This window comes from Vidua macroura, chromosome 13, assembly GCF_024509145.1.
Source record: "Vidua macroura isolate BioBank_ID:100142 chromosome 13, ASM2450914v1, whole genome shotgun sequence".
NCBI lineage: Eukaryota > Metazoa > Chordata > Aves > Passeriformes > Viduidae > Vidua > Vidua macroura.
This window is the reverse complement of record NC_071583.1, coordinates 18105577-18120338: the sequence shown is the minus strand read 5'-3', so window position 1 is coordinate 18120338 and position 14762 is coordinate 18105577. Positions and strand designations below refer to the sequence as shown.

At 41.5% G+C, this 14762-nt stretch overlaps 1 protein-coding gene across 5 annotated transcripts in view; it reads right to left on the bottom strand.

Moving 5' to 3' along the window:
• ATP2B2 (ATPase plasma membrane Ca2+ transporting 2) overlaps nt 1–14762 on the bottom strand; it is a 399188-nt gene that overhangs the window by 98661 nt on the left and 285765 nt on the right. For all 5 annotated transcript variants that reach the window (XM_053989799.1, XM_053989800.1, XM_053989797.1 and 2 more), the window contains exon 5: nt 13999–14196. In XM_053989799.1, coding sequence (XP_053845774.1) covers nt 13999–14196 — 198 coding nt within the window. The remainder of the gene's footprint in view (nt 1–13998; nt 14197–14762) is intronic.

The window sequence follows — 14762 nt, the reverse complement described above, 5'->3', positions numbered from 1 at the left end:
GGCAATGTGTGATGAGCAATATCCAAAAGTTTTGTCAGAGATCTGCACATCTCTCATGAAGGGAAGGCATCTGGGGGACCCCTCAGATTTTGCAGCCCAACACAGATTTGTAGAAAGCTGATGTAGGTCACTTTGCATTAGGAAATAATTCTTTAATCTGCAGGTACCACATGACAAAAAAAGTGCACATTTTGCACCCTACAAGTTCTCAATGTGTTGTTACTGACACCAACTTGAGACTAAACTTCTGTCATCCAGCCAGGAATTGGCTCCCAAAGCTGACCTGGTGTGGGGAACCCCACAGAATGGAGACTTTGATGCAGTGGGGCAACACCAGATTGTAATAAATAAAAACCAATATAAAAGAAATGAAAAAAAAAAAGAAAAAGAAATGAAAAACAAAAATAAAGAAACAAAAATTAAAAACTCCACATTGCAATAAAAAATATCAAATGACCCAAAAAACCCCAAGCAGTGCTGGATGAGCAGGACCTCATTTGTTCTCTCATTCCAAAGGTGATGGGTTCAACACAGAGGAAAGAGAAAGTCATAAGGACAGACAGACTGGCTGGATATCCAGGCAGGGAAGCAGGAGATCGAGAATCAAGGATTTTAGAATGGGAGGCTTCAGAAAAGACAATTTCTATGAATAAAATTTCACACAATCTCAATCTAGAAGCAGCTCTTTGTAAGCATTTTAGAATGTGGTAAAAATCAAGATGGGCATATTCTAAAATGGTCAGTGGAATATATCTTCATCAAAACACCTAGAAAAGAGCAATTGCATTCACTTAAATTTTTGCAGCCCAGCAGGAGTTTGCAGAAAAAGTGTTTTTACACAAGAATGTTTATCCCCATCATAATAACAACTATAAACAGCCTCACAGGTACTGCTAAACAAACAAAAAAATACTGTGTATTTAAAAAAGACAAAATAATTCTTATTTAAAATTCTGTAAGTAATAATTATTTAATGAATTCAGAGGCTATGAGCCAAAATTACAGGACAATATATTTCATAGTGCAAGGAAGGCTATGCTGGGATAATTGTTACAGTGACCTTCTCTCAAAAAAAAGGAATTCTTAGTATGAACTACAACTATTCCCTAAAAAATAATATTATTTAACTCTCTCTGTAGAAATAGTGAAAAAAAAATCAAGTATAAAAATACATTTGTCAGTAACGAGTGATTCTGACATTGCTTTTCATTTCAGTACAAACATTAATGTCCACAAGGAAAATTCTGGTGAAAGTTGAAGCTTTCTTTGTATTCATGCAGGATATATAAAAATAGAGCTACAAAATTCTCCAAATTTAAGTCACTGTTCCAAGAATGCAGAACAGGTGCACATGGTCTTAACCTTAAATAGTTTTAGGCTCTTTTTCTCAGGGTTTTTCGTGGAAAAAAGCTGGACAACCTCAGCTCAGTTCCCGTGCAGAATAAAAATACATTGAGAAATCTGGTTCAGCAACCAGCCTTGACACCCCCAGAAACTCTACCAGGAAAGTGTTTTAAGCTCAGACTTCATCAAAAACCAATTTACAGCAATGAAGAACACACAGCACAAATAAGGGATCCCCTTCAGATTAGGCTGCTTACATGTCATAACTATGAAAAAAAAAAAAAAATCAATGTAAAACACAAACTCTGTTTGAAAGATGTATAGACTAAATTGAATTAGCAACGTAGGGAACTGTGATCCCAGAGCTCTGGATAGAACACTAATAAATGTCATTGGTTAGATCAGAGTAAAAGAGGAGGGAAACAAATCCTTTTTTTTTCATGATCACATGTGGCAAGACCACATTTAGAATAGGCTATTGTGCCAATGCAAACAAATCATTAGGAATAAAACCAATTAGAAATTAGAATTTCTGTTAGCTTGATATTAGCAGGGAAGTGGCTGTCCATATGTTGACATTTACTCACTTGGAGAAGTTTAATTAAGTTTGATTTAGAATTCTAACCTTGCTATTAGAAAAAAAATAAATGGCAGAGGGAACGCTGCAGCTCCTGGGATGAAGTTGTCTTTTTGAACACAAACGGATGAAGGAAAAAGATCTATAATTTCAGGAAAACCTGCTAAGTTTGGAGCTGCAGCTAAGCAGCCATGTCAGAGATAAAGGTGCAGTTGGGTTCTAAAAACAGGAATAATGCTCCCATTTCTCATGGAGCAATCCCTGATGATTTCTGATGCCTTAGGATTTCAGCTTGTGTGTTTTCCATCTCTTTGCACTCCTGCAGTTCTTTGGTGTGTAACTCCAAACTCCACACTCAGGGGCAGCTGCAGCTTTCCCATTTGGGGCAGACACAACAATTCCTCTCCAGGCCTGGCACTCAAGGACACCTCACTGCCTCAGGCCCCAGGGATGGGAGCAAAAGGGACTTGGGGGAGCAAACCTGGGGGAAATGACTTCATTGCCTGGGGCTGGAATTGGAACATTAACCCCAATATGCAAATGGACCAAACTTATAAAAGTATAAAAACCTCTGACCCGTGGTCCATTTTTGGGGTGGTTTCATCTGTCCAAAATGTACCTGAAGGGCCTTCAATAAATAGAACTGCTTTTTATTCCCCTAATTCTGTCTGGCCCCTGGTTTTATGTAGCCCAAAAAGGCATCACTTCCAGCACTTGTGAAGTGCAGCTGGAAGGAGAGGAGGCTCTGAGCACTTCCTCAGCTCCCACTCGGATCACTGAGAGCCCCAGGAAACACAGAAACCCGGGCAAATAAAGAAATGTTTCCCAAAAAGCAGCTCTCATCGGGGCACTCAGCTTTAAATAGAGCCCTGCAAAACGTTTCACATTGACAGAGAACAACAAATCGCTCATAACTGCACGATGAGATGAGAGCTGTCTGTCCTGTGCCCGTCCACAGAGCCTCTTCCCTTTCTGTCTGAAGCACAGGGATGAAAAGAGCAAATCACTGAGAAGGGTTTTGGGGTGGCATCTGCCTCAGAAATGGATGCTCGTGCTGTTCCATCCCTCTCTGTGTTCTGATAGAAATGAAATGTGCTTGCTTCCAAAAATATTCTCCTTTTTTTGTTTTTTGATGCTTTAAAACAAGACGTTCTAACGGACAGGATTTAACAGAAATACCACCAAAAATCTGCAGAAACAAAATTGAAAAAAGGTTGACTTTGCCTGGAAATCTTGACAGATGTTGCACTGGAGCTTCTAAAACCCCAAGAGGAGCAGGGGCCGGAGCGGCGATGCCTGACCACACTCACACAAACATTTCTCTTAAAAGTTCCTGGATGATTGCAGGTGCTTTGGTTGTGTTTCCAAGGTCTGAAACACTTCACACACCCAGACCATTTAGAGAAAAATTGCCAGCTTCTTCCACCCTGCAGAGAGAGGTTACTGAGAAAAGGTGACTGATTTAACAGCTCCCTAAAGAGTAATTCAGAGTTTTCAGAGGTTCAGAGCTGGAAAGGCACTGATAAAGAAAATTTGCGATTGAGGAGCTTAAACAAAAAACAAAACAAAACAAAACAAAACAAAAAAAACCAACCAAACAAACAAACAAAAAAACCTGCAATCCCAGAAAATTCAACAACTGCCCTTGGAGGCAGTCCTGGAGCACCTGGGCCTCTCCTGATGCTGTCCCTGCCTCACTCAGGACAAGGAGAAAACCTGGCCAGAGGAGATAGGGAAGATTTGTAGAGCTGAGCCACAAAACCCCCTCATAACCTGCAGGGATTATTGCTTTCATCCCATTTCTCATCTCCATTCCTTCGTGCTGGAAAATTTTAAGGGGTGAGGAATGAGCTCAGTAAAGGTTAAAATTCTGTCATAATCTCTTACAGCAGCAGGCATCAAGAAGTTCTCCCAGTATTGGCTCTATAAAAGCAGTTTTACAGGGCAGATCTCTGGGCTAAGGAAACGTGTCCTGAACTGTGGGATTCACTTTATTTTCACCCTAAAGGTTGGGATGAAATCCCCCCTGAATGCACATCCAAAACCACCTTCAGTGTGAACCCCGCTGTGGACAGACAGGAGATGGGATTTCTGAGACAAGTGCCAAACTAAAATGTTCCCATGGATCTATCCAAAGCTGCAGGAAATTCGGATACTCTCCATTTAGAAAGTGCATTCTATATTTTCTGCATATTAATTATCCACACTTAACTGAAACAAGAGGAGCAGCATCTCCTGGAGAGAAAAGGCAGAACTTGTGCAGAACAGAAAGAAATTAAAATTACTTGTTTAAATGCTACTTTTCTAATAGGAGAGATATATGTGTGTTTATATATATATATAAATGAAAATATGCATATATGCAAAGTGCCTTCCTGTTCAAAAAGGTATTTCTGGTTTGTTTCTGTGCTTCAACATTTTTTTTTCCGGGTAATAATTTTTCAGTCTAATTCAAGCCCACCAACAGTGAGGAACTGTAAGCACAAGCAGACTTTGGGATGTAGCACAATTTGTCTCAACTCCAACTATAAAATAATCCTAGAACCTGATCCAGAAATGCTTCATCTTTAAAAAGTCACATCATAAAGATTCTGCAAATTTGAATACTAATTGGTATCTTAAAGCTGCCAAATTAAAATTTATTTTTAAATCATGATGAGATAAGAAAACATTCAATATTCCTGTATTTTATATTATTTTATTTCATAAGCTATTAACTTCTGATAATAACGATATTTTCAGAGCTTTTGGGTCCCCATTGATTTGAGGGAATTCTGATTTTTTTTTTTTTTTCCAAAAACCAGGTAAATATTTTTAAGGTAATATTTTAGCTCTCTTTGCCAGCTTCAGTGCAATATTTGCATTTTCTGTACTACTGCCATGCTGCTTGAATTTCAAATCCCCAAAGAAAAAGAGGGTGAAGTCTGCACAAACAGCTTTTTCCTGGTATTTATAATCATGCTGTCTTCAAGTACACGAAATATGGCTGGAAATAAAACACCACAAATTGGTCTTTACATCCTTGTAAAACACAAAATGCAGCGCTGAGTTTAAATTCTTACAAGAGACAACCTGGTTACACACCAGGAATTAATGTCTCCATGCAGGGACACTCTGATTATCCAGGGAATTCAGAGAGTTTCCATGCTGGAATCTTTTAAAGATAACTCTGATAAATGTCTGTCAGGGAGGGTTGAAGTATTGATGGTGCTTTTGAGTGTGGGAGGACTAAATCCCCTCCAGCATCTCCCCGGGTGGGTTTGCTCATCATCTCCTGCCTCCTTGGCCTTAGGCTGGTGTTGCCAGGCTGGGATTAGCCAGGCCAGGCTGGAGTGCTCTCGGATTTACCCACCCAGCATTCCTCCTGGCATCATTCTTCATTCAGGGAGCGCTGGGGAGCTCTGGGCAAAGCCAGCCTGCCTGCCCTGCAGGACTGTCCTGCCTTCCTGGCCTGCCCTGGGGTCAGGACCATGGCCAGGTGAGCCCTGCACCCCCTCCCCTGTCATGCCTGGCTGTCAGCACCCCCAGACAGCCCCCAGGGGCTGGGAGCTCCCCAGAGCCCACGTTTACCCCTCTCCCAGCACCACCCAGCTGAGCGGCACCGGGGCAGCTGCCGCGGCCCTGCTTGGGCTTGGGGCTCTCTCCAGGAGCATCATCCCAAGCCTGGGGGTGCAAAGCCCCAGGAAAGGCTCTGCAGGCTCAGTCTGAGCCCTGCCTGGTTCCACTCCCCAGCCCAGCCCCACAGGATGCTCCCCATGACCCCACACCACAAAGGACTCTCACCCACTCATCCCATGGAGGAGCCCCCAACCTAAATTTGTCCCTTCTTTTGAAAATAACACCAAAGCAAAAATGTTTCAGGAATTCAGCAGTGTCTCCAGGGAATGATGGCCCAAAGGGGCACAATTGAGCCCAGCCTTGTACAAGTGCTGGTGACAATGAGGGTTGGGACACGCAGCACACACACTCCGAGCTGTCCTGCTCTCTGCTCCTGGATACTTAGACCTTGCATTGAAGTGATATTTAGAGCAGGAATTGAAAAAGCAAATTCTTACAAGAACTACATTTCTTTAGCCAAACAGATTGGAGTGATGTCTCTAGAAGCCATATGCTGCTTCACCTCATCCACGCTTTGGGAGGAAGGAGGTTAAATGGGGGTTTTGGCAGAACAAGCTGTTTTTAAGAGGGCAAATACTTCCGTTTCTCCTCTTTTCCAGGCTGCCAACTGCTTCATCCCCTTCGTGCTGACAGACTGCTTAGACTGGTTTAAAAAAAATCCTTGGGGAATCTCACAGTTTAATTTTATGGTGAATGAGAAAAGAATTTGAGTGTGTGCAGCAACACTCCTTAAAAGTTGTTTTGCTAACTCTGACAACAATCTCCGCTTTTGAGATTAATCTATTTTATATTTTAAAAATGCCATTTTCTAATAGCTCAGCTTCTCTTGAGAATGCTCCTCCCTGGGCAGCCCAATAAAACTCTCTGGTGCAGTGGCAGCTGGATCAGTGTGATCTGTTTAGCAGCAAAGACGATGAAGGATTCCTATTAGGACACATCAGTTTTAATGGCCTTTATTCCCCCTGATATCCATGATTTTCCATTGATCTCTCATTGCTCAGTGCCTGGAGAACATTATGCAACACTTTCTGTGCAGACTTACAGAATGAGACAAACACAGCAGAAGCTGGAAGATGTTCACCACTTGCTTTCAGCATCTGCAGCAAAGTTTTGTGAATATTTTCAGTTCTTGCTGGGGCTTTGTACTGACACAGGCCGTGAAATGGGGTGACAATTAGGCTTTAAAGCACTGCAAAGTGTTAAAACAAATGAATTTTGGCTCACTTTCTTTTGAAAAAGCTTCATATTTTCTCCAATAAGTTTTGTTCAATGGACAGGACTTGAAGAGATGACAGATTTTCAGTGTCCCAAAAAACTTTACTGGGAGACATTGGTTAAAGTGCACACACACAAGTTGTGGAGTCAGTTTTTCATCTTGATCTTGGCTTCATAACTGGGAGGGCTGGCAAAAGACTTACAGTTGTTTATTTCTGCTATGATTTTAGGAGGGTTGCAAAATAACATTAACACTGGCCTTACAAAATAGATTTTTGTGCTGCCTACGTTTGTGCATTTTTAATGCAATCTACATTATCACATGTAAAATGCTTTAAAAAAAAAAGATTAAGATGTAAAGCTGCCACAAAAGACTAGAGAATTAACTTTGGTTCAGCTGACTCATTTCTGACATTTCTGAGTTTTTCACTCATTAATCAAATTGATTAACTGCATATTAATGAATCTCAGGGTGGCAGATTTTTAGAGACAGGGAGATGCATGCAATGTTTTCCTGTGGAAAATGTCCTGCAATCTTGAATGGACCCTGCAAGACCCTCAGGATGGAAAAGTCTGGCAAAGGATTTAAAAAATGGATGTGCTTCATTACACATTTAATAGCCCTCCTGAGTTAAAATGCTAAGAGAAATGGAGGCTGGGCTGAAAAGGTGAAGACAAGGTAGAAAAATTGATCAATGCTGCATTCAAACATTGAGTTTCTATTCAATTGTGCCTCACTAGGAAGTAAATGAACCGAATTCCTCAGAGGATGGCACCAGACCTTCATGTGGCTATTTATCTCAGGTTACTTTTCATCCAGTTTAATTAAATTTGCTTCGAGTTCCTCAGCAATCAGTGCTTTCCCTTTTTCAGACCAACTGTTTATTCCCCTGGGCCATTTAATCCAAGGGGCACAGGAGAATTCCTTGTTCCAATGAACTCTTGAGCCGTGCTCATTTCTACGCCTAAAACAACACAAACGCTCAACAGCGAGAAAGCCAAACCCAATAACCCCGACGTGTCCGCGCTTGGCAGGAGCTGAACGCTCTCCCCGGAGGATTTCACAGCTCCCAGTGCCATTTCCCAGAGCAGATGAGGTGGCAGAGCTCCTGCAGAGCCAATCCTGCCATGCCTGGCGGATCCAAGGGTCGCCGACACCTGCGCGCGGCTCCCGAGCCAAGCCGCGGTTGCGCACGCGGGATTCTATTTCCAGGTTTCCCCACCAGGCATCTGCTGTGTTTATACAATCTAAGAACAAGATGATTTCATCACAGTGATGGAAGGTTTCTAGAATCCCCAGGAAAAAAAAAAAAAAAATATCCACCAGACCCATTTCCTGGGACACGACGCTTCTTGGAAAGGGAATAGAAGGAGTTTTTTCATCTGGGGCAGTAAGTGTGAGAAAGAAAAAAGTTGCTGGGAGAGTGGGAAGAGAATTGTTGAGAATTGGATATGGAAGGAGTGAGAAATTCCAAATATCACCTACCTGAAATTACTAAAATGAGTACAGTTCTGCCACAATTACTGGCAAAGAAAGTGAAGGGAAGAAAATCACAGTTTAAAAACTGAGGGGAAAAAAAGAAGAATTTTATCCAATCTCTGGTCAAGCAGTCCTGACACATATGGCAACATAGAAAGGGGCTTCTCCTGCCTGTTTCACCTTCCCTGAAACCCTGAAATTCTCTTTAGCAGCCTAAAGCAGGAAAACCACAAACTGACCAAAAGGTGAGAGCTGGAACAACTAAATGACACAGCACAATAACAATATTTTGAAGTGTTTTGAGGGACCAATGGCTCAATTTCATCTTATTGCAATGGGTTTTATTTTTTTTTAGGAATACCCACACTGAGTGCTGGGAAGACTGGGACAGACATCCCATCTTTAGAAGAGGACATTGTACCTGAGCCTAGCAGACACACTATTGCAGCTGTTCTGCTGCAGCAGAACTCCAAGGTAGAGAATTTGCATGGAGGAGAATTAGACTGTCCAAATTGATGGGAATAATATTTTTTTTTAATGTACATCAGTACAAACTGCACAGAAATTCAAGCTAGATGATGTTACATTCAGCATTTTCACTCCCAACTAAGAAAAAGAAGCTTGTTGCCAACTGCTCTGTATGTTTTCATATCTAAATATTCTTTTTTATAGGTATTCTTTCTAATATCAGTAAAATTTTTACTTTCTCCCAGAGACACCCAAACTAACAGCTGCTCAAATCTTCCTCACTGTGACTTATTTCCACACCTGCTAATGAGATGAAATGCCAAAAAACACATCTTGGGCTGTACTCCACAGGAGGAACCTGGGAGAAGATGGGAACAGCAGAGCACTTCCAACCCCACACAGGAGACCTGGCCAAGGAGATGGGGAAGCTGTTTGTTTGGCTTTGGGTTTTTTCTCCCCCTCTGATTTGATTTTTACAGGATTTTTTTTAAATCTAAACACCCCTTGGCTGCCTTGGCTTCTGCAGGGAGAACCTCTCCTGCTGCCTGGTGACTCAGGCACTGCTGACAGGTTGGCTCCTGCCTCTCCCTGGCTGTTTGGGCCCTGCTGTCCACCCTATCCAAGCAGGGATTTGACATTCCCACAACAGTTGTGCAACAGTCTGAGCAAGTGCTGCCTCCACGGGGAGGCTCAGCACAGAAACAGGACAAGGATCCTCACAGGAGCTGTGGAGCTGCTGCACCTTCCCTCCAGTTTCTGGATGTCCTCTCTGGTTCAAATCTCCAGTTTGAGTCCCCACTGAGCAATGTAGCACGTTATAAAAATGATAAGAAAACCCCTGAGTGGTGAACCTCCTGAAATAATGTCTCTTTTATTTATAAAATATGAAATAAAGTCTCTTTTAGGTCATGAAAGGCCAGTAGGAACTGCAACTCCAGCCCTGGGCAGCAGCAGCTTTTATTGGTGGTCATAAAACCGCCAACATCTCAATGCAAGTGGCTTGGGAGGCCCAAATTTCAGGGGACCATCTCCTGTTCCGGTATTTTTCCAACTTGTTGCATGAGTAAGGGGAAGGGTAACCCAGCCAAAGCCCTGCTGAGCAGCACTGAGCAATGTAACCGATCATTTCACTTTGTTTTCAACCCAGACCTTTGCCTTGGGAATTTTAACAGAAGCTGCCTGAACCAAAGAGACTTTTCCTTTTTATTCCACCTTTAAGCTGCTAAAAGCTGTAAACTGGAAAATAGATATCCTGCCTGGGGCTTCCTGGTGAACACTGGGATGTTCAAACATCTTACCTCAGGCTGCTTTCTCCCCCCTTTGCAACCCACAGAAGGAAAGAGAATTCAAGGAAGAACAGTTAAAAGGTTTGTTACACTCTGTAAACGGCAGATGACTGGCAGGGCTTGACATCAGCAGTTTTTGCAATCAGATCCACATGTGATGCAGGGGCTGAAGATAGAAACAAGGAGGAGGACTGGAGAGGGCTCAGAAATTGCTGCTGAAGGTGTTTGCAGAAGGCTCTGGGAATTTTTGACCAGTTCACATGGGTAGAGATGGGGGAGGCAGCAAAGCAGCAGAATCCTGCTGGGGGACTGGGGGAAAGCAGCCCCAGAAAGGGACAGAGCTGCCATCAGGGCATTTCTGCCAGAAGGGACTGCCCCAGCAGAGCTCTGAGGGAAAACGGTGAGGAAACCAGCCAAACAAACAAACAAAAAACCACCCTAAAAACCCCACAAACAAACAACAACAAAACCAAGCAACAAAAACCCAGAATAACGAACGACCGGGTAGAAGAGGCGATTCTTGCATTTCTACAGGCACAATAAGACAGAGATTTGGGAATGGCCAAGAGAAGCCATTTCCCATTGCTTTGCTGCATTTCTGAGTCCAAGCTCTCTTTCCTAAAGGGTGGCCTGTTTCCTCAAGCCATGTGATGGTTTGAGTCCATTGCTTGCTTTCATGAAGGAGCTCTTTCTACTCATACACTGCCTTTAAAAATAGGACAGGGCATTTCTTCACAAACTGTACACAAAAATCATTTCACCGTATACTGATCTACAAACATTTCCCTTTTAGTCCCGGACTACCTCTAATCTACATTACAAAAGGAGAATGTGAATTAAATGATTTCACACTTTCATCAAATCCTCTGAGCTACCACAGACACCCTGCTCTGCGTGGCCAGGGAACACCCTGAAATCCACAAACACAGAAGGGATTTTCCTGAGGAACAAAGAATTTTTACCCTGCCCCAGCCACCCCCTGTATCCTCACTGCAGTGGAGGCTACACCTGCACTGGCAATTTTCTCTCAAGATGCATTTGCTAAGATCCAGCCTCAGTTTTGCACTTTTTTGAAAGGGCAGAAAACTGATTTCTTGTGGTTCACTAATGAGAGCAGTAATTGCCACGGGGCTGACAATAATTTATGCAGAAGTTCTCAATTGCTTCTAATGGCCTGTCAGATGGTGAAAGGGAATGCAAAGCAGATCATCAAAACCACTCCTGACAACAACATTCTTGAAACCTGAGCTCCTGCTAAGGAATATGAAAAGAAAGAACTGGGGTGGCTTCTGGAGAAGCAATAAAATTGCACTTTTATCCAAAGATTCCTCTAGATCAGATTCCTGATTGCACCAGAAATGGAAATAATGTTCTCCAAGACTCACCCAGATCTGAAATGAAGACGAACACTCACAGCCATGAGGCTCCACCCTTACACAAGGCTCCTGAGCAGCTCATGTTCTCTAATATTTGTCAGAAGTGTGGATTTTATCCTGCTTTTCCCCTTCAAAAGCCTCAGAAGAAATACATTTTGCACTTCAGCTGCAGACAGCAGTTAAATGCTAATTCTGTTACAGCATCAAAAGTTATGAGTGGGTTTCAAGAACAATGAAAATAAAGGGTTATACTAATTTTTAAAAATACAGATGACTTCAAGTTATTATACCAATCAGTAATGCCATTGTATTACTGACTACATCACACAGGATGTGTGAGAGGCAGATGTAGATACATTAAATAAAGGCAGATAAATGCTCCATTAGATACAAGTGGTGTTTCCCTGACATGGTGTTCTTAAGTCTCTTGTTTCCATATTATCCTTTAATCCTCCAAAGCAAGACTGTCACTTCTAGGGGGTGGCAACTTTTCAAGTTACTCCAAGCAAGAAGTTGATGAGCTCAGAATATTGGCAGTGATGGTTGAATAAATCAGTGTGGAAAGAAAACTCCTCTTAGCTCATTTTCAAAATGAAAATGCATTTCATTTGGAAAAACAAAAGAAAAAAATAGAATTTTAAAGAGGAGGCACGATCAAGAATAGAGAACAACATGTGCCAGCTCTCCTTTGTAACACCTGGCTGTACTTTCAGAAGTAAATATATTATTTTCAAAGGGAAAAAAACAACATAAAAGTTGCCAATAAGTGTATATTTCAATGAAATTTTCATCCTGGGGAGAGTCAGGAAATTAAAATACTGAAGATAAACCCTTTAAAATCAATTTCAAGTGGGACTACTCCCCACTTCACCAAGACAAAATCAAGCTTAATATGTCCATTTTCCAGTGTTTGGGACTCTTCAAAAAGTCATTTACCAATAAATCAAAGGCACCCTCAACAGCAATTTATGATATGTTTATCTTAAAATTAAATGGAATTATTTATACAACTGCTCAAAGAAAGGCTTCCAAAAAAAAAAAGTGTGGGAGACCTTTACGTGTTCCACAAATTGGATTACAAGATATTCACTAATTTGATTTTTTTTCTTGTGTAAATCAGGGCAAAACCTTTCAGGAAAACAATTCTTCAAGCAGGGAAAGCAGTGACTATTGAAGAGAATGCTGTGCTGTGGGAAAACACAAACACATTTTCCCAGGCTGTGCTGCTGAGCTTTCCAGACTCCCTCAGAATCTCAGCTGGCTCCTGTCTTCCCATGGGAAAAGAAACATTTTAAATGCAGGATCAAGATAATAAGAATAGCAATTTGAAAAAGAATGGAACAAGCCACCACTGCCTGATGACACAGCTCCACTCTTCCTAAAACCTGGATAAATCATGTTTTCAAAATTCCTTTCCCCCAAAATAAAACGAAATAAAATAAAATAGGGCAATCTGCACATTCAGTCTAAGCTAAATCCTAATTTTGTAAAGAATCTCTCATGGTTTATACTGTCCCCAAGGTATCCCACCAGCTAGATGAGGTAATTCCAATAAATAACATTTTCTTCAGTTAAAAAAAAGCAATGACTCCTTTATCTTTTCATGCCTAAATCGAGCACCTGCTGAATCAATAGCCAAGTATTCAAAATTCAGTGAGGAAGCAATGAAAGACTCCCAATTATTCATAAAGGATTAAAGAACCCCAAGCAGGACCCAGGAGCTGGGCATGGCTACGTGCTGATTGTGCTGCTCAATGGGAAGGGAAGGAGGAAGGGGCTGCAAGGAAAGCAGCCAAAGGAAACTGCAGCAAATGTAAAAAGCATTTCAGGGCTATATTTAGAGGAAGACATTCTTCCTACATTTGCCAAGCTGCTCACGTCATTTCACACAGCATGTTTGATCCAGCTTTAGAAGTCTGGGAGGGAGCAGGAGAAGGGGGGGAGGAAAAAATCTGGATCAGCTGCCAGAAATGGAAATCTTGCATTTATGGAGAGGAACAAATATTTTAAGCATGTGAATTCAAGAGTGCTTTCCAAAGAGGGTGGGGGGGAAATGGGAAAAAGGAGAGGGGCAGGCAGGGTGGTAAAACTTCCTGCAGCCAGAAAGGCTCTGCAGAATATGGAGAATATTTATCAGGAACAGGACTTTGCTCCAATATTCCCTTTGGAGCCAGGCTCACGAGCCTGAGCTGCACCACTAAAAATACTAAAATGTGTGAATCTCACTGAGTTCAAGCCTTCATCTGGTGTAAACTGGAGGTCTGTCCGTGTTCCTGCAATGGGATCCAGCAGTTACATAAGCAATTACATATTTCTCATCCATAATACGTGATAAACAACCACAAAGGATGAATCAAACACACTCCAAATGCAGGCTCAAAGGTGAAAACTGTATCAAAACCACTCCAGTTTCACAAGAAAGTTATGATTTTCCTTTAACTCACGTCATGAGGTTCAGGATTTGCATAAAGAAACGTCAAGATGAAAAGAAAAATATGTCAGGAGCAGATGTAATGGGATCAGGAGCAAACCACGTGGAAATTTCCTGTTAGTGACCTTCTGAGGGTGGTGATGGAATTGATTTGAGATTTAGGACATGCTTAAACTGAGATGACTTCTGTGAAAAGTTTTTACCTTCATTCCCTTCTCCAGGTGGCTGATAAAAGGAAAGCCCCAAAGATATGATGGCTGCAATTTCCAAGATTATAAGAGTCACGTCCTGCAACGCTTCCCAAACTAGCTGTATGAATGTTTTTGGCTTCTTTGGAGGTATAAAATTTTTTCCAAAAATAAGCTTTCTTTTTTCTAGGTCTGCAGCAGTGCCAGCTAATCCTGTAAAGAAAATAAAATAAAAACAAATCAGGTCAAATTGCCATGAAATAGAAAATGCATTCCTATAAATTACTTCTGCAAGAAAAATTCCAAGCTGTAGCACCTATGGCATATTGACAAACGTAAATATTACACTTCAATTGTGCTTTTATGAGAGGATTTGTCCTGATATTCTGAACAGAATTCTCACGAGCTCCATTTAGTACTAATTCCTGCCAGGTTTAATCATTAAAAAGTCTTGGAATTCAGAAGTTTATATTAATAAGAGCTATTTCTATACATATATACAAGTCATGACTTTTGAAAAATAGATCCTAAAGCACAAAGAAATTATTTTGGAATAGGTGATGGAAGCTTTTGGTAATACCTGTAACACATCACACAAAACTTTGTTCTGAATGCAAAGGACAAATCAATAAAGCCTCTGTAGTGCTACTTCAAAGCAACCTCTGGCTGCAAATGGACTTCAGCACATCCCTGGTATGAGTTGCATCACATTTTTGTAACAGGAAAAAGGCAAAGTGACAAGTTAAATATGCACAGAAAGGCAAAAGGAAGCAACATGG